General features: G+C 37.4%; 2 protein-coding genes across 5 annotated transcripts; one reads left to right on the top strand and one right to left on the bottom strand.

The window, feature by feature from the left end:
• The first annotated feature begins 8,028 nt into the window (after positions 1-8,028).
• Positions 8,029-11,074, top strand: LOC133851062 (uncharacterized). Of its 2 annotated transcripts, none has more exons than XM_062287365.1 (2): positions 8,029-9,724; positions 10,689-11,074. In XM_062287365.1, exons 1-2 carry the CDS (start codon positions 8,113-8,115, stop codon positions 10,961-10,963), a joined length of 1,887 nt encoding a protein of 628 aa, XP_062143349.1. In that variant the 5' UTR covers positions 8,029-8,112; the 3' UTR covers positions 10,964-11,074. The 2 variants fall into 2 exon arrangements, 1 of the variants encoding a protein (XP_062143349.1); XR_009895732.1 differs by having other exon boundaries at positions 8,031-9,866; positions 10,689-10,827.
• Positions 11,075-13,733: 2,659 nt separating this feature from the next.
• Positions 13,734-18,972, bottom strand: LOC133883098 (alcohol dehydrogenase 1-like). Of its 3 annotated transcripts, none has more exons than XM_062322305.1 (9): positions 18,899-18,972; positions 18,644-18,733; positions 18,320-18,462; positions 18,191-18,228; positions 17,203-17,474; positions 16,997-17,127; positions 15,873-16,109; positions 14,632-14,790; positions 13,734-14,046 (listed from the first exon to the last, which is right to left on the bottom strand). In XM_062322305.1, the coding sequence occupies exons 2-9, from the start codon at positions 18,678-18,680 to the stop codon at positions 13,936-13,938; spliced, it is 1,128 nt and encodes a 375-aa protein (XP_062178289.1). In that variant the 5' UTR covers positions 18,681-18,733; positions 18,899-18,972; the 3' UTR covers positions 13,734-13,935. The 3 variants fall into 3 exon arrangements, with proteins under 3 accessions (XP_062178289.1, XP_062178290.1, XP_062178292.1); XM_062322306.1 differs by having other exon boundaries at positions 14,632-14,784; XM_062322308.1 differs by lacking the exon at positions 14,632-14,790.
• Positions 18,973-19,188: the final 216 nt, after the last annotated feature.

Below are 19,188 nucleotides of genomic sequence, written 5' to 3'. Positions count from 1 at the left end.
CGACTCTGATGATGCCACATCACCGCGGAACATTGAACATCAACAATTGGCGTCGTCTGTGGGAAATGAACCCACGACCATCGATAAAAACAAGAACGGGACGAGGATAGGACCTCGATAAAAACAAGAATGGGACGAGGATAGGACCTCGATAAAAATAAGACATGGGACGAGGATAGGACCTCGATAAAAACAAGAACGGGACGGGGATAGGACCTCGATAAAAACAAGACGAGGATAGCACCTCGATAAAAACAAAGGAGCCCGCCCTTTGAGAGGGACAAACGGAAAACGTCCGACACCAGACAAGGATGCGCCTCGTAAAAAACAAGGCGAGGTGACGAGGAGAGCGATAAAAACAAAGGAGACCGCCCTGAAAGTGGAACTAGCGACAGAGTCATTCTTAATTGGATAGGAGGCAACAATAACATCGGCATTTGGGTTTTCAGATGCTTAGAGATTCTCCCCCATCCAAGCTGTTAATTTATTTTCAAGGGCTTCATGTCGCCATGCGAGCTGGTCAGATCTATATTCCTAGGACAAACCACTCAGGTCAGTTTACTCATACCAGAATGCTTTGGGGGGGGGGGGGGGGGGGGGTGTGGGGGGGTAAGATATTGAATATTTGATATTTGATGAGTATATTTTCCAAAATTGCAATAGAACTTATGAGGAAATTCTGACAGACAGAAACTTTCGTTCTCATTGAATTTACAAGAAAAATCAGGATGAGGAGCACAACCTCATTAAAAAATCAAGATAAGGAATATAAACCCTTACAATAAATTAGGGGATCACAACCTCTGTAGTGAATCATCATGGGAAGACAACTCATCTCCACTAACAAGACTCCCTCAGATTTTTTAATCTTGGGAAGTTTCAAAGGAATAATTGAAGAGATAACCTAGTCTCGATGATGACCTGCGTTGCCAGGCTTATATTTATATATGCATGAAGAAGGAGGTCGAGATAAAGACGTTAAAAGGAAGGATTGAAGTGCTTGAAAATAGCAGAGAAAGGAGATCATTATTGATCTTTGCGTGAACAAAACTTAACATGGGCGCGAATCTTGTGCAATCTCGTGTTCCGAGGAACCTTCTTGGAGTACCTCCCGAGGACCAGCATCTTTAAGTTGGGTGGGGTAATTGTAGAATTCTTTCTTGAATAGAGGACTCTTCTTTCGGGTAAGGAGATGAGAAAAGCATTGACGTCTTGCATACCGACTTTACAAAGTTGGAAAGGAAGTAGCCAGAGACTGTCTTCCTTTGGATAATGGGGGGTAGTTTCAGATTGGGACAATTAACCTCTCTTGAATAAAGAGGTAATCTCGAACACTTTCCCCCTTTGGATATGGAGGTAAATCTCCCCACCTAACAATGTGGATCCCGTCCATGAATCATGAGGAATAAAACTAGAGATATATTAGTTGGTACCCCAAACGAAGAGTCTGGGATCAAACACTCGAGGTCATCGGTCAAAGATTGTGAGTCCGGGGTTGCAGTCCCGAGGTTAAATAAGATGAGGAGAGCACCTCGATAAAAACAAGGCGAGGAGAGGACCTCGATAAAAACAAGACGAGGAAAGGACCTTGATAAGAACAAAGGAGCCCACTCTGAAAGTATGATAAATTAGGAGGACATCCTTCATCGGATGAGGTCGGAATACCTACTTCCCCGCCTTAGCATAACTCTAACGAGTCTAGGGAAGTAGCTATGAAATCCGAACAAAAGCAAATCCGTCAACAGATAACACTGGAATAACTACTTCCCTATTTACCCTTATGAAATCCCATTCATTACCAAAACATATCGGAATGATTGCTGGGAACGCCAAAGAAGCTGATTTACTGGGTGCTACGGATTAGTAATAATGGCTTTGACATGGAAAATTATAATTTCCCATCTCAAGATTGGTTGAGCTTGGGAACCCTTAAGAACAGGGAGAGAACCCCTTTAATAGATCAGGCTGGGGAGACGTCCCCAACAGCAGACTTTGCTCCCGGAATGCCATTGATATCCGGACTTCTATTACGGGATAACACAAAAAAGGAATGGGATGTTTCATGGACAATTCCTCCTTATATAAGGAGGTCTTCCTTGGATAAGGAAACTGAAATTTTCCCCTAAGACAAGAGGTCCTCTTTTGGAAAAGGAGACGAATCGAACATCAACTCCTTGCAAACCGGATCCGTTAAATTGGAATGGAAGCATCAAGTGAAGCTCCTCTTTGGATGGAGTAGGGACTTACCTCAGATGAGGAGACCGATGCAGTCCCCGAAAAATGTGTGATGAGATAGAGGTAACCATGATGGCAGACCTCCTTCGGGTAAAGGACCATGTCTTTGGATTTGAATGATTACCCTCTCTGGGATGGAGAGGCAACCCCAGTAACTATCTTCTCTTTGGATAGAGAGGGGGGTAGCTCAGGGACAACTTCGGACACCACTCCCCTTCGAATATGGGGGGTAGAAAGAAAATCCACATAAATTTTGTTGATTTGAGTGGGTGGGCTCCAAATTGTGAATTGAGGTACCCGTCTTGGGTTCAGGTTACCCTACCTAGCCAAAATGGATTCCTCAAGCACCTCCAACATAGAGATCATAACTTGGAAGGATGGCTGACTAGAGCCTACACAATTGATCAGACCCACCAGAAGAATTATCCAGTTGCTGAAAAATCGGACACAGATAAAACTGGGGCTCGGGATATTTTCGCACTTAGCCTTAAAAAGGCTAACTCAGGATACTGGTGATGGCAGTGAGCCTCAAGGGATGGGGGTCGTTTTTGACATCCTGTCATGATTCAAACATTGTCGCCCTAGACAATAAAGAGTCCCCTTAATTAATTACAGAAAAGGGTGGGGCCAAATGCAAGTCGAAACTGTTTTGTTTGCCCAATCAGGAAGAGATGCCCTCCAACGAGAGGATGTGCAAGAAATTGCAATAACTGACGAACTTGTGAAGGAAAGCAAACATGACATGTTTGCACACTGCATCTTGAGAAGGAGGCAATTGGTCAATGACCTTAATAATCTGAGTATTGAGTACCCGGAGAGGAAATTCCACAATTTACCTGGACTTTGTTGGAAAGAACAAGGATCCTTCATGAGAGGGGGACATGGTGGAGACGAATGTCTTGAGCAATCGTATAATAAAATCCTTTGGAATCTTTAAGACCTAGTTAAGTTGCAAGAGTCAAGGAATCTCATTCTGAAGAGAACATTCTTAATTTCCCTTCAGGTATGTTTGGTAGGGGTGCGTTGTTGATAGACACGACTCCATTGGCAGGCTATCACTGCTAGAGATATATCCACAGGAGATGATACCAATTAACTTACCGATGATTGGAACTTTTACCTCCCTAGGGAAATTGGCAAGGTCAGACCTCGGAATGCTCATAATTTGAAGCCATACGAAAGACAACCAGAACCACTGGCCACACTAGCAAAGCTAGAAGTAATTATGGCGGTGAGAGAGGAAAGGTTGAAGGTTATGGCAGCATTATTTTCGGGCTAGAAGGTCTAAGCGTTCGGGTCCGATGGTGTTGATATGCTTGCAGGTTTGTGGCATAAATTTGGAAAAAATGGAGAAGCCAAGCCTGAAACAATAAAATGTTTGTATCATCTATAAGGCCGAGGAGTGCTGGAATAGCGATTGAGGAATGATTATTAGTACAAGAATCCGACGGTGAAGAGTGAAGGACCAAGCCATGGTTGGTGTATGTGAATAGGGAAGCCTTGATATTCCTCAAGGCTTAAGCACTGTCATTTAAGGCAATGGAGAAGTCCTTTGACTTGTATATCAGAGTGTCTGATACATGGTTTGATGGGCACCAATCCTAATATAAGGCTCAAACCGGGAAAGTGTTTCAGTGCGGTGAGTTAACCTGGACACCGGGTGAGAATGGGAAAATCTCTCATAAGTGAGGATGTTCGTGAGGAGCAACAGTGGTTTCAACTGACTTACGAAGCATAGGGTGCACTTACTGAGGAACGACATCCTTGGAATCGTGATCTTTATTGCACTGTCATCCCTCGTCACAGTGTCAGGCGAGTGCTTGAAAGCCAAAGGGTGCCACAACCCCGGAACCGCCATCCCTGTTCGAAACACTCCTTGGACAAGTAGAAGGGTTGACGGGTTAAACCTATAATTTAGGTAAAGAATCCCCACACAGTGCTCCAGATCTACGATAGCATTCCAACTCTCCAGAGGCAAAGGAAACATGCTATGCTTAGCCTAAACCATTGTGGTCGGGACAGTTCCATTTAGTCACAAGGTTTGTCCAGCATTGGGCCGAAATCAATTTTCCAGAAGCTTTCTGCGCTTGGGATTATATTAAGGGGGAAATTTCTAGTTTGACGACCTTGAAGTCGAGTAGAGAAACCAAGACAATTGATAAAGGTCTCGTAGGTAATGAGGCTTTCGAAATCAACTAGATGATTGACCTCCTCATCGGTCATGGTACTTTGCCCGAATGAATTTTGCGAGTTGTCTCCCAAGGCCATCTACCCACAACGGTTCCTTAGTGTCCCATTACCCTTTCTTCGAAAAAGTGGAAAGGGCCACTTCACCTCCGGTAGTCCCCAGACTTCGGACATACCAATTAACATGCATCTATCTACCATAGGAAATTGGCGGTTCGGCAATAAGTTTCCAACTATTATAAGTAAGGGGTATGTTAAAGTGCCATCAGAGTTATTGTTTGGAGGAAACAAAATGCAAATGCTCGACATGATGTTATGCGGGTACAGTTTTATGATTTACGAGGCATCCATTTCGATGGTAGTCCAGAGAAGTTATTGAAAATTGATTTGGGATTCACGTCACAAAGATATAACTTTCATAAAAAGAAGATTTCATTAGATTTACTCAAAGTATACTGATTGCGGTCTTTTGTTACCAAATATATCAATAATAAATAAATCACTCGCAATAGGACGAATCCTTGTAGGATAAGGCTATAGAGAGGGTGTTGAACCTCAAGGACTGCGGGGGTATGGTTATCAAGCTTTATCAAGATTAAATATAACTTAATTAAAAAGGTTTTTGATTTGAGTTTTCTAAAAATAAATATAAAAGTAAAAAGAAACATAAAAGAAAATAGTGATGAGATAAAGAATAGGGGGTTGATTTCACTGCTCACCGCATAACAATGGTCGATCATAAATTAATAAGGGAAATTCGTAACATGCATGATATAGGGCTCGTCTCACTCGAGTAGTCAAGAAAGTACCTCTAAAGAATAAGTATAATCTATCTTCGGTTGGCACGGACCGTCTACCTAAATTACACTAAGCTAGGGTGTAGTACAGTCCGTCTTCCCTAAGGTATGACCTATCTAACCCTCTTGATCATATGTCAATTAAAACCGTTGTATAACAATCATTCACATAATCATAGAAAATATGAAGGATTGAGTTCAATCAATACAAAAGACTATCTAAGACAAGATAAGAATTTCATAATGATTGAGTATAGACATTAAGATCAATTCTTACAGTTATACAACCATCATGCATATAGAAAATCCAAAACTAAAATACAATCAAACCATCGTTACTTGGAAAGGGCTACATCAACACCCTATTGGAAATTACACCCTATTGTAATTCTAGAAAATCGTCTCTTTGGTCAAATTAGGAAGTAATCTTGGTAGAAATCGGAATAGAATCATCCAGATTTGCGGTCATTATTGCGGGGCAATTTTGGCCTAGTGGAAGTCCAAATTAGGAAAAAGATATTTCTGACATAATTGTTAAATTTTTTGTTAGCTTTCCAACGCCACAAAGTTCATTGCAATCCAATTCCTGAGCAGAGAGTTATGACCAAAACAATGAGACATCCTCTTTCTGGATTATTTCCAAAAACAAAAGATTTGGCCAGCTTCCCTTTTCCTTAAAGTCAAATATGCTTTGGCTTTTTGATTCTTTCCAAAAGTGAGTGGGCCGGCTTCATTATTATCTTGGAATTGATGGATTTGACTTCATTAATTTCTTGGAATTAACGGATTTTCTTCAAAAACCTGTAAAATACAAGAAAACACTAAAACAATACAAAACATTAAACTATACCAAACTAAGAGCCTAACATATGTAAATTAAGGGGATTAAATGTGTCACATTCAGTACTTATCATATACACATACATGAAGACAAAGAGAACAAACAACATCTAAAGAATGCTTTACAGGGTAGTCATCTGATCACAAGTAATCCTAGTACTACAAAGATGGACTGCCTGAAAATTTCAAAGGATTCATCCGCATGAAGTCCAAGGGCGGTTTGAGCAGTTGGGCTCTCATGAGCAATTGGGGCAAAACCGGGGCGCTGCACAATTCCTATAGTTTGGGTAGGAACAAGTTGGTGTAAAGCCGGGAGTTATACCCCCTGTGCGACTAAAGCCGGAGATCACACATCCAACAGAACCGCTATGGAGAGCAAATACTCGAGAGCCAGGATCATCCTTGATGAATTTGTGAATATGTTTGGTCGTAAAGACCATGCCAGGAATGAAGAACATTATGAGAAGGTCTGAAGAGTTCAAAAAAGGACGAAAAGGAAGGATTCAATTTTTGAGAAAGGGGTAAGAAGAAAGGAAAATCTCCTTGAATGACCAGTTTGAAGACCAATGACATTCTAGCAAAGGAAAGCGCGAATATATAGGGGAAAAAAGTAATCAGTGCATGCACGATTTACGGGGCGTTAGATGCACCTAACTAATGGTGAATTTATGACGGAAATAAATTCCTGATTACTTGCCATAAATGGCTTGGAGCTGAGGGGAACGGCGGTCAAATAGGCGCTTAAGTTTCCATGGAATCAGAGGAAAGTGTTACGCAAATTCGATGAGGAATGATCGTCAGAATTAGTCAAATTCTAGAGGTTTCATTAGGTAAATTCTCTCTACCTTTATAATAAAGATAGGGGAATTGGGAGATAATTGTTGAGGAGATATTTGTCCCCTATTTAAAGTGGGGTCAGATTAGCCCCTCGAGTTAGATCTCGGACTCCGGATTGGTCTTTGGACCTTGAGCCTTGGCCAGATGCTTCAGCCTTCAATATTTATTAGACCAGTCAAATCAAGTCAGAGACGATATCAGATGTCTACATGGAGTCTCGTGCTTGGCAGGGACAAAAGGGGCATATAGCATATAGGGTCATAAAAGGGAGTATCTGGACTATTTTTTACGGGAGGATCTATTGTCCTCTGGGGGTTCTCTCTCTCTCTCTCTCTCTCTCTCTCTCTTTTATATATACACTTGACTGATTTGATCGTCGGAGGAGGTTTCGCCGGCCAACCCCTGGTGGGTCTTTGCTATCTTGCAGGTCAACACGTGCCCGAAGGGATGACTCTGATGATGCCACGTCACTGCAGAAAATTCGACATCAACAATCAGCATGGACGCTCTTGAAGCACGCTGTTTCTCCCTCCACCATGTAAGCTCTCTCTCTCTCTCTCTCTCTCCGGTTGGTGAGTCACGGCCAAATGTGTGTAACGGAGTCTATGGACAACCTGGGCGGCCGTGTGGAGCTTGGGTCTTTTTGGACCTAAAATCCAAAACTCCACCTAAGACAGAATTACATGACCTGCTTCGTGAACACCAGACAAGTGGCAGAATTTTTGAAATATTCGTCTTTTTGCCCAATTTTTAATCATATCATAGAGCTGGTGCAATTGTAATTAGGAGCCGTCTCGTAGCATTTCTGTAGTTAAAAGATTCATAATAATTATATTTAATTATTATAAGCTCTTATTTTTCTTTGATAGATTAGTTTAAGTTTTTTAATATTTTTTTCTCGTTCACTCTCTCACACTTTTTCTCTCTCTGAAAATAATACTTAAATAAAATTAAGAATGAAATAAATAATTTAGAGTTTATATGAAAAAATAATAAACAAAATAGAAAAATGTATTTTTTTTTTTTCAATTCTCTGGTATCCACGACAGTAATACTCTACCTTATTTGACTTTTCCTCATGAAGACCAAAAAGTAAGCATTCACCATTTCATAGCATATTTGATAATGTTTATTATATATATATAGATCATGCGCTGTGCATATGATCCTCTCACAGATCTGGGTTTTGTGCCTGTGTGCATAGCGAGTGAGAGAGATGGAGGATCAAGATTGGAGTCAATGGCATCACTTGATCTTTTGTCAAGAGATGGAAAACGATGACCAAAATTATGTTGTTTGTTGGCTTTGCAAAGAATCAGTATTGGGACGTCCCGCCTACAGATGCTTGGAATGCAACTTCCTCCAACATAAATCGTGCATCGAGCCAACACAAGCAATAAAGATGGAGGTCAAACATAATTTGAGGGAAAGACATCACTTGATGTTCATAGAAGAGGTGGACAATTATGGTGGCAAGGAGGAAGTTGTTTGCCCAGGATGCGAGGAACCGGTTTTTGGTCCCGCTTACAAGTGCTCCATACCCGGATGCACCTTTCCCCTCCACAAACCGTGCACCGAGCTATCCCGCATGATACAACACCCCGTGCACCCAGATCACACCCTTGCTCTTCGAGTGCCATCAACGGATAATTGTTGCAATGTCTGCGGCAAATTTTGCGGTGGATCCTTCTTCTACAATTGTTCCCCCTGCGATTTTGACGTCGACATCAAATGTGTTTCCCGTTGGCAATTTAGTGATGAGGAGTGCCACCAACACGCGCTCTTTCCCATGCGGAAGCAGATGCAGTTCACTTGCGAAGCGTGTGCCGAAGAAAGCAAGGATATCGCCTACCTATGTAGCATCTGCCGAGTCTTGATTCATCGTAAGTGTGATCGATTTCCACACACTATCAAAACTAATACACATGATCACACCCTTACTCGCACCTATTCTCTTCGTCAAGTCGAGAAGCACGACAACGTATTTTGTAAACTCTGTTATAAAAGGGTGAATACAGAGTACGCAGCTTACTCTTGTCGGAAATGTGGTAATTACATTACTCACTTGAATTGTGCATATTGGGTCCAAGACTCTAGTTCGACCACTGAGCCGGTGGCCAGTAATTCCATTGGCTATGAATCTCATTTGGTTCATTTGGTGGAGGGGATCAATCTAACGGAGGATGAAAAAGCTGGTCCTAAGAAGATCAGACATTTCAGTCATCCACAACACAATTTAATCCTCACGGATGAAGAGCTTATGGAGTATAAGCGTTGTGAGGCGTGTATGCAATTTGTAATCTCTGGCACCCCGTTTTATGGATGTGCCCAATGCAACTTCTTCCTTCATGTTAGATGTGCAAAACTACCCTCATCGATTAAGCGAGGGCTATTTCACCAACATCCGCTCACACTCCTCTCACAAGCACCTCACACGGGTGGATTGTTCCGGTGTCGTGCTTGTAGACGTCTTCGCCATGGCTTCACCTATAGATGTGACAAATGTGTATGGTACAACTTAGACGTTCAGTGTTGCTTAATTCCGGAAACCCTTAAACATGAAGCTCACCAACACTCCCTCTTCCTTGCTATGAGTTCTTTCGGAACTTGCAATGCATGTAGTGAAGGTGGTTCGAAATTCGTGTGCACTGATTGCGAGTTCACCTTGTGTTTTAGATGTGCAACTCTTCCTCTCATAGCTAGATATGAACATGATATACATCTCCTAACACTCTCCTCTACGCGTGAATATGATCCTGAAGAATATTATTGTCTAATTTGTGAAGAAGAAAGAGATCCAGACTATTGGTTCTATTACTGTGTAAAATGTAAGTTCACTGCTCATTCTCGATGCATTATTGGCGGAGAATTTGTGCATTAAGTTTGGAACAACTTTCATAGATGAAGATCATTAGCATCCTCTCACTATTGTCTAAAAGATTGAGCATTCTCTTCCATGTGAAGTCTATGGTGAGTCCTTTCACAAAGTGACCCTATAATGTACTCAATGCAAATTTATAGACCTCATTCTATATAATATTTTTCAATATACATTGATTAGGATTGAAGCTCTTGCTTATATATATATTATTTGCATTTATTCCTATGTCTACCAGCCAATGGTATTATAAAAATCTTGCTTCACCTCTTTCTAGCATTCCTGTTATGTGGTGTTTCGATGTGGTTTTTTTTTTTAAGGATTTTTGGGAATTTTAAATAACAACAACATTACTAACAAATATGAAATTAACGTATCAAATTATCATGATCAGAAGATGGGATTCAATATAAAAAAAGTGGTAGTTTATCAGTTATCTATCAAATGTTCCAAACCAATAAATAATAAATACAAAAAAAAAAAAAAAAAAAATTATGATGGATTGTTGATTCACAAGTCAATGCACTCATCTACTTTTATGATTTTGTGTCTAAATGATGATACATAAGAAATCTGTACTTAAAATTTTTTGCAACTACTTTTCTCATACAAAGTAAACATAAACTTGGCTTTTCAACTTTTTAGGTTCATCGATAAAGATCATGAATTGATTAATTGCTTAAATAAACTAATATAATTGCAATGGTAGTTACAAGATAAGAAATTTAATGAATGTGTATATCTATCAATAATATTCTCTTCTCCCTTTATTTTTCCTTGGTATTATGAACTTTTGTGACTGCTTTTAATTAACAATAATTTGTGTTTTTAATTAACAATAATTTATGGCATAGCTAGTAATCTTTTTTCTTTCTTCTTCTTCTTCTTTTTTTTCCCTGAAAATTGTTGGGTAGGTTCAAGACGCAAACATTTGAAATGGAGAGGATCCGTTTCTGCTCAGGACATGGTGAAAGAGGCCAATTTGCAGCCTTCGGAAGGCCATGATTTTGTGTTGGCCTTTCCCTGTACTTATCTTAAGACCAAGTTGAATTTTATGTGTTATGACAATATGCCAAATGAGGGAGGGGTTTATTTAAGTCACGCGGGGATACACTTTGTTACTTGGTTTTATAATCAAGTTTATGGACAAATCATTTGGGGTGGGTTCGGCCACCCCAAATATTCTTAGAGGGCATGGTCAAACGTTTTATTTATTATTTTTTATTGTGGTGACTCATGTTATAATATGATTCCTGTTGACGACAGTATTCGTAAAAAATTTACACGGAAGTTGGGTGCAGGGACCTATTTGCTTTTTGTGAATGCTTTATATGACAGGGAGCTAATTGTACGTTTTACCATTATCCCAAAGAAAATGATACACAGCCAGAGCAAACTAAAATTTGTAGGATCATTGTACACCCTTTTATAATATAGTTTATGGACAAATAGTTGTAGCCTATTTAAAGACACATCGTGGCTTAGTTTTGTTATTGTATTTTGGTGAATAAATTTTTTAGAGAGGTTTGTTTAAAGAATTGATTTTCAGTTTAAATCATGAGCAGGTAAGCTAAGGCTGTATAGATCTTGGACTTGAGCAATTTCGCTTCTAATATTGCATTATTTCTTTCCCTCCTTTGTATTAAAGTGAAGTTGCTGAACATAGTATTACTTTTTTTTATCATTGTATACCAGTTTGAGACTCGTTTCATTTTCCTTGTCATATCTTGGCGCTTATTATTGTTTTTTTTTTTTTTCCTTTATTTTTGTTCGTTTTTAATTTTATTCTTTTTTCTAAGAGAAAAATTATCAGCGTACAACTCTTTTACAACTTATTAACACATATCAGCGTGTGATTGAAGGGTGTTAAATTTTTCATATATAGTGGCTCTGGCTGACATAGCTCCAATCACATGCCGACACGTGTTGAGAGTTGTAGGTGTAGCAGTACTCTTTCCGAAATCTAGGATGGATGTGCTTCTGTCTTTCCCAACACAGATTAGTGCTTATGTATCAAGAACATATCTAAAGAGATCATATGTTTTGAATTGTATATCAAAACGTATATACAATTCATATTATTGCCATATTTATTGTCATCATGCAGGGGAGAACATCCTGGGCATGCAAAAACAGACTGCTTTGTTTAACAAGACACTTGAAAAGTACTTGCCACAGCAAATCAAGAATGCAGAGGACCTCTCTAAAGACTTGTCGAGCTCCATATTTGTAATTTCCATCGGCAGCAATGACTATTTGGACAATTACCTTCAGCCACAATATTACAATACTAGTATACTGTTCGACATGGACACATTTAGTGACCTTCTCATGTGGGAATTGGAAAAACAGTTAAAAGAACGTTATTTTGTCAGCTCTGTTGCCTTATTAGTGAAAATCAAACGAGGTGATCACACAGAGACAGATTTAGGATTTCTCATCTGGAGGGACCAAGGTATAAATGAGGGGTCAAACCTATTTTTGATAGGAGCCAAGCCTAGTTTTTAAGCCTAAAAATACATATATGGTCTCTTTATAGTTCCGTCACTGTGATCACATATTTGAAAATAATGAGAGTAATGCCTAGTAATGTGTGTGTCCTGCAGAGAAAAGAGATCATTTGTTCTTCCAATATTGTTTTGTAAAATAATTTGGAGGGAGGTCATGAAAAAGTGTTTACTAGATGATCCTTTTATTGGTTGGGATGATATCATGAATTGTGGGGTAGGAGTTTTGAAAAGCAGGAAGTTGAAAGCTGCTTTGTGTAAGTTGAGCTGGAGTGCGACAGTGTACAACATATGGAGGCAGAGGAATGGTTTAAAACATGGTAATAAGCTTAAATCAGAAGAGAAAATTGTGCAAAACATCACTTGGAAGGTTAGAGCTCAGATTATGGCAAAAGGCAGATTTAAAAGGACAAAGGGAAACTTAAAACTCTGCCTGCAGTTGGGAGCTACCAAATAAAATACTTTGCTGCAGAAATAGATGAGTTGCTGGAAAGATGTTCTTGAGTTGTATAGAGTACAGTTTGGTTAATTGTTGATATGTAAGTAGTTCATTCTTTTGTATTGTTGTTTAGTTGACTTGTTTAGCTTTGATTAGTTTGGATTTGGACCGGTTGTATTGTTAAATTACCACTTATCTCCAAAATTTAAGCTGATAGGAAAAAGTAAATTTAATCATTTAATCAATACTTTAAAACACTCCCCCTCACGTGTGGGCTTAAATTCCATTTCAATAGGCGATGCTCAACACATGGAATAGTTAATTGAAATGAGAGTTAAATGACAGAATCAAAGTTTGAACTTAGGACATTTGGCTCTGATACCATGTATCCTAAAAGCTTACGCCGATAAGAAGAGGTAAATTTAATCATTTAATCAATATTTTAACATGTAGCTATTGTTCCGGTGGTTTTTCAGGAGTGTCTTGTAAGTGTGTTTTTCTTTTATAAAATTATCATTCATTTAAAAAAGGAAAAAGAAAAAGAAAAAGAAAAAAGGAGAGTAATGCCGAAAAGGTTCGTGAATTGGCAGGACAAAACCTTGTGTCAATCTTCATGAAAGGTAGTTAGGGACTCACTAATTTGTCTTATGAAACACAAGTAGATACTTTTGGAAGAAAAAAAATCTGGAATTCTCCAATACAAAGGAAGATTATCAGCCTTTTCCTCTGGGGTGTTGGTTAGAAAGTAGGCTGGCTATGTTCATCTTGGTCTGAAATACCATGTTATGTGTTACTATGACAATGCTTTGCCATCATTTCAAATGATTCAGCCTCCTGTTTAGAAAAAGATTCATACTTCATCTCTTTCAAACATTTGCCTCCAAGACTATTGCATTTTGCTTCTCATCTACAATATATATATATATATATATATATATATATATATATATATATATATATATATATATATATATATATATATATATATATATATTAAATGCATATTTGCAGCGTTTAACTTAAATGACACTTGTCATAATTTTAGACGGTCACTTGTTACAATTCTAACTAAGTTATTCGCTTGAAGGCTTCTACTTTATATATGGTATACGACAACGCGCCGCCGAGTAACCTTTTTTTCTTTTTTTTTCTTTCGAGGGGCGGATTTTCCAACAAAAATGAAAGGAAAGATGGATTTTCAAATAACAGGATCCATCAAAGCCTGATAAGAACCTTCACACAATCAGGTTGCTCCAAAAGCTCAAATGCTTTTTGTATATCTTCCAATGAAACTTCATGAGTCATAAGTTCATCAAGTTGGATTTCCTGTGGAACAGAGTACTTAAAAATCATTTTAAAACTTCTCACGATTAATTCACAACATTAAACAGATTATAAAAATCAACGTACGGAAAAAAAAAAAAAAAAATTAGGGAGAACTTTACTTTAGGGTACTGAATTATCGATATATTTCACTTAAAGGTATTGAACTTCAAAACGTTATCCAATTTTCAAAACGTCTCAATAACAGGTACTCCGTTAGGATTTGCCATTAAATCCTGTCAAAATTCACAAAATACTCTTGTGTTTATTTTTTATAAAAATTTTAAAGATTCAGGCATGGCTATTTTTGTAAATTCCGTTAAATTCTGACCAATACCTAAATCCTAACAATTTTCTTTTTCTTTTTTCCTAAAAAAAATTAGGAGAATTTTGATAGGATTTAACAGCAAATTCTAACAGAGTACTTGTTATTGAGACGTTTTGAAAATTGGATATCCTAGTTTGAGACGTTTTGAATTAAGTTTAGTACCTATAAGTCAAATAGGTCAATAGTTCAGTACCCTTAAGTGAAGTTGTCCCTAAATATTAGCAATTAATAGGGCTTTTTTTTTTCCCATAAGAATTCACCTTATTTTTGCATTTTTCGATTATAACAGGAAGGTCTGTTTTGACTTTGAGCCCTCCAAAAATGGATCCCTTCAAATTTCCGCCAAACACGAGGCGAAGGAAATTGATCTCCACAGTTGCATGATTTCCTTCGCCAATTACTATTGTTTGTCCCTTTCCCTTATCACCACCATTGCCAAAAGTTAAAAACAAACAAATAAATAAATAAATAAAGGATTTTATATTCTTTATAAATTAACGTGTTATTTATTACGTCATTAAATAATTAAATTTAGAAAAAACTTTACTTAGGGTCCGTTTGGGTTTGCGATTTCAAAAAGTGCGATTTAAAATAACTATTTTAAAATGTGCGATTTGAAAAAAGTGATTTTTAAAAACGCAGTTAAGCGTTTGGCAAAATCACAGTTTAGCCTTTAAAATCGCGAATTTACCTTTTAAAATTTTGCGTTTTCAAAAAAGCACCATCTTATCTGCGATTTGAAAAAGCAGATTTTCTGCGTTTTCAAATCGTAATTTTTAAAAACGCAGTTCCCAAACGATTTATGTTCTACGATTTAGTTTAAAATCGCACTTATTGTCTACGAAATCGCAATCCCAAACGCACCCTTAATCTCTCAAATTATCATCGTTTTTACAATTACTCACTTAAACTTCAAAAACTCTCATTGTAGTGTATCTATCTTTCAAATTTTTTTCAATTTCATCCATCGGTTATGATTTTCCTTTAAATTCTATCAAAATTTTCAAAATATCTATTTATAAAAAAAAAAATCAAAGATTCAATCGTAGATATTTTTGCAAATTCCGTTAAATCCCGACCAACGCTAAAATCTTTGCAAATTTTTTTTTTTCCTAAAACCAAAATTAGGTATTTTGAAAATTTTGACACATCTCCGTTAGGATTTAATGATAAATCCTAACGGATGGATAAAATTGAAAAAAATTAAAAGATAAATATACTAAATTGAGAGTTTTTTAAGTTTAAGAAAATAATTACAAATTTGATGAAAGTTCAAGGGGGTAAGTAAAGTTTTTCCTTAAATTTACTTGTCAAATTTTATTGCTTAATTTTTTTCACCTACGTAGCACCCATGTATACTGTTACGTGAGTTTATAAGAACGTTATACTAAAATCCGAAGTATTTTCCAAATAATACCTGCAATTTTCCAAATTTTATTGCTTAATTAATTCAAATATTAATTAATTTCATTAACTAGAATATTTGAATTAAGAGGCATACCATTTTTGTTGCGAGGAGAGCTTCATTGACCAAGGGTGCGACTCCGGTGCATTCAAAGCAATAATCCACACCCATTCCACCGGTCAACTCTTTGACCAGCTCGGAAATAGATTTATCATATTCATCAGGGTTTATAAAGTCGGTCATTCCAAAAGCTTTTCCCTTTATTCTTTTCCTCTCATTTTTGTCAATGCCGATTATCTTTGCTGCCCCTTGCATTCTAGCCCCCTCTAGTACCTGCAATTTACAAGGAAATCATTTCTAGCTTCCTTGATCCACCATTACGAAAATTAAAAGGAAAAAAAAAAAAGAAAAAAAAAAAAAAAGGAAAAAGAAAAAAGAAAAAAAGAAAGACAGAAAGAAAGAGATTTTGAACTACACAATCTTAATTTTTATCCTACTTTCTGGGGTGAAATCATCCCAGAAAGTATTTGTGTCGCTCATCTTTGTAATTAAAGTATTTGTTAGAAAAGCAATATAAAACAGAAAACGAAATACTCTTAAAGTAAAAATTATTTACCCCAATTAATTCTGACGAATTAGTATGCACTGGATTACAACAAATATTTTCTGCAAGATATAATAGAGCAGAAATTTTTTATAGTTTGGTTGTACGTGTTTTGCGCTTTGGTGCTTCGTGCCAAATGAGCAATCAAGACGCTATTAGCAAGGATGGACGGAGGGGGTGCCAGTAATAATTTTTAGCTCCGTCCCTGACTATTAGGATCATACAGCCAACCATTACACACGTGTACACACAAGTGCATCTAAGCATTATTTTAAAGCAATAGCTTGGTGTTAATTGAGCCTTATTAACATCAATCTAGCTTTCTCTTCTTTCAAAACTCTTTAATACTTTCTATTTAGAACATTATCAAACTACAAAATAGATATATATATTAATTTTAAAAATTCTTTAACGGTATTTATCCGTGAAGTGAGCGCAACTCCTTTTGAAATTAAACCTATTAAAATTGAGACATGTGTTCTCGATCTTAACAAATTCAACTCCGACTAGAACTAGACCAAACTAAATTCATATTATTCGTGTTTTGTTTTGCTCCGATGAATTAATTAGATAATGATGAATAAAAGCAAAAGGCATACATTAACATGATACATACCCCTAATCCAACAGCACCAAGGCCAAGAACAGCCACAGTGGATCCTTTTTCAACCTCAGCTTCCTTCCATGCACCCCCAAATCCAGTGGAAAATCCACATGAGATGATGCTAGCATGTGGAAGAGCAATACCTGTGTTAGAGTATAAACTAAATTAAATTAAATTAAATTAAATTAAAATTTTGAAATAAACGGTGATTAATCAACCTGGATCAAGCTTGAGAACGTAATCAGCGTCAACAACCGTGTACTCGGACCACGTGGAGCAACTAAAAGCGTGGTACAGCCTCTGCCCTCCGATTGACATTCGTGACGTGTCATCACGCATCAGGCCACTGAATGGCACAGGGTATTTTAGGCATAAGTTGGTCTTTCTTGACAAACAATTCTCACACTCCTGGCACTCCCCAATGAAGGTTGGAATTACAAGATCTCCTCCTTTTAGACCTCTTACTTCCTCACCCACACTCTCCACAACACTGCAATTCCATAATTTACTTCATATATAAGTACACCTATTTCAATAATTAGTGTGACTAGTTAACATTTTTTACAATATTAATCACTAGCTTTAGCTTTTAACATCGCACCGTATCATATATGAGGTTTTGAGTTTAAACCTTGACTCTATGCTCGACCCTCTATTTTCAGTAAAAGTTGTTATTGGTGCACAGCAGAATTGCACAACACATGCACAACACAAGATACATGGGTGAGACCCATGTGGTAGGTCCTACTCACATAGGTCCCACTCACATGAGTCTCACCCATGTGTCTTGTGTTGTGCAAAAATCTTTTCTCTTTCAATAATGAGAAGGTTGAGCTCACACGTTAGAGAAAAGTGCTAACGAGTTCGTTTGACACTGCAATTTTACAAACCAAAAGTGTGATTTTAAATAAAATCGCATAAAATGTATCGTTTGGGAGTACGGTTTTAAAAAATAGCAATTTGAAAAAGTAGAAAAATTTGGCGTTTTCGAATCGTATGTAAGGAAGATGGTGCAAAAACTATGATTTTAATGATCAAACTGGGATTTTATCAAACGATTAATTGTAATTTAAAAATTAAAAATTCAAATAGACCTTAATTAAATGATTAAATTCACTATTTCTTACTAGCTGAAACTCAATTTGAAGATAAGCGATTATTTAACCAAAAAAAAAAAAAAAAAGGAAGAAGAAAAAGTTAGCTTACCCAACACCTTCATGTCCTAGAACTCGAGGGAAAACGGGCTGGAGAAGAAGAAGCAACAAAATATGAAAACGTAGTGTAGCATACAGACATGCACAAAATGCAGCAAGGAAGCTAGAAAGATATACTAACAATTGGAAAGCCTTTGGTGCATAAGATGTCCGTATGACACAAACTAGCATATAGGATTTTGACTCGAACTTCACATGATTTTGGTGGCTCTACTTGTATCTCTTCCACCTTCACTGCTTCCCCAATTCCCCGACACACCGCCGCTGCTCGCCGTTGCCGCCACCCATATATTCATACATCAGCGGAAAAAAAATGAAAGAAAAAGAGAAAGAGAGCTTAATGATTTAAAATAGCAACAATTGCAAGATATTCATCCAAATAATAATAAAATATTAACAAGATCAAAGAAACTAGTTGTTTAAACTATATGGGGTTGGGGCATACCTTTGCATGTAATGACCTGTGAATCTCTCTTCGACATATTGCCTAGCGATCCAAAGTTATCAATGGAAGTCTTGGGGCTTCTTTGTGTCTCTAGTCATAGCAAACAGATTTCACAGTTTTATTTTATTTTTTTTAATTGTAAGCACAACGGAAGAAACGAACTACAGGCAGCAAACATTACAGCAAACAAAAAAAGCACAAAACTAAATAAAAGCAGATCAATAGAAGAATTTAATCTAGACAGACAGTTAATACCTCGCTGCTCCAGAGAAAGACATGAGAGGTGAAAGCCGAGGGGAAGTCATTAATTTCACATTTGTTTGTGAAAGAAGATGCTTTCTTTATAAGTTTATGATTGAATTGCATGTCCCACAAGCACATCAATTATTAGAAAAATACAAAAAGAAAATGGAAAGACTCAGGGCCCTACAGCTTTGGATTTAGGCCATCTTTCTTTTCCATCCTTTTCACTTTGTTCAAGTGGTAATGCGTTTAATGATCACCTTGGCCTCTTAACCTTAACTGTTTTAATCATCTAAATATCA

The sequence above is a fragment of the Alnus glutinosa genome, chromosome 12, assembly GCF_958979055.1.
Source record: "Alnus glutinosa chromosome 12, dhAlnGlut1.1, whole genome shotgun sequence".
NCBI lineage: Eukaryota > Viridiplantae > Streptophyta > Magnoliopsida > Fagales > Betulaceae > Alnus > Alnus glutinosa.
Note: the sequence above shows the minus strand (reverse complement) of the source record. Positions and strands in the feature narration are given on the sequence as shown.

What these genes read in the sequence shown, in the direction of transcription:
- LOC133851062 (XM_062287365.1), top strand. Translation starts at nt 8,113, where the DNA reads ATGGAGGATCAAGATTGGAGTCAATGGCATCACTTGATCTTTTGTCAA. An exon ending in GTTCTATTACTGTGTAAAAT is followed by an intron (nt 9,725 to 10,688) that starts GTAAGTTCACTG and finishes ATTGTTGGGTAG; the next exon opens with GTTCAAGACGCAAACATTTG.
- LOC133883098 (XM_062322305.1), bottom strand. Translation starts at nt 18,680, where the DNA reads ATGTCGAAGAGAGATTCACAGGTCATTACATGCAAAG. An exon ending in TTGGTGCTGTTGGATTAGGG is followed by an intron (nt 16,110 to 16,996) that starts GTATGTATCATG and finishes TGTAAATTGCAG; the next exon opens with GTACTAGAGGGGGCTAGAAT. An exon ending in CTCTCCTCGCAACAAAAATG is followed by an intron (nt 14,791 to 15,872) that starts GTATGCCTCTTA and finishes GGTGGTGATAAG; the next exon opens with GGAAAGGGACAAACAATAGT.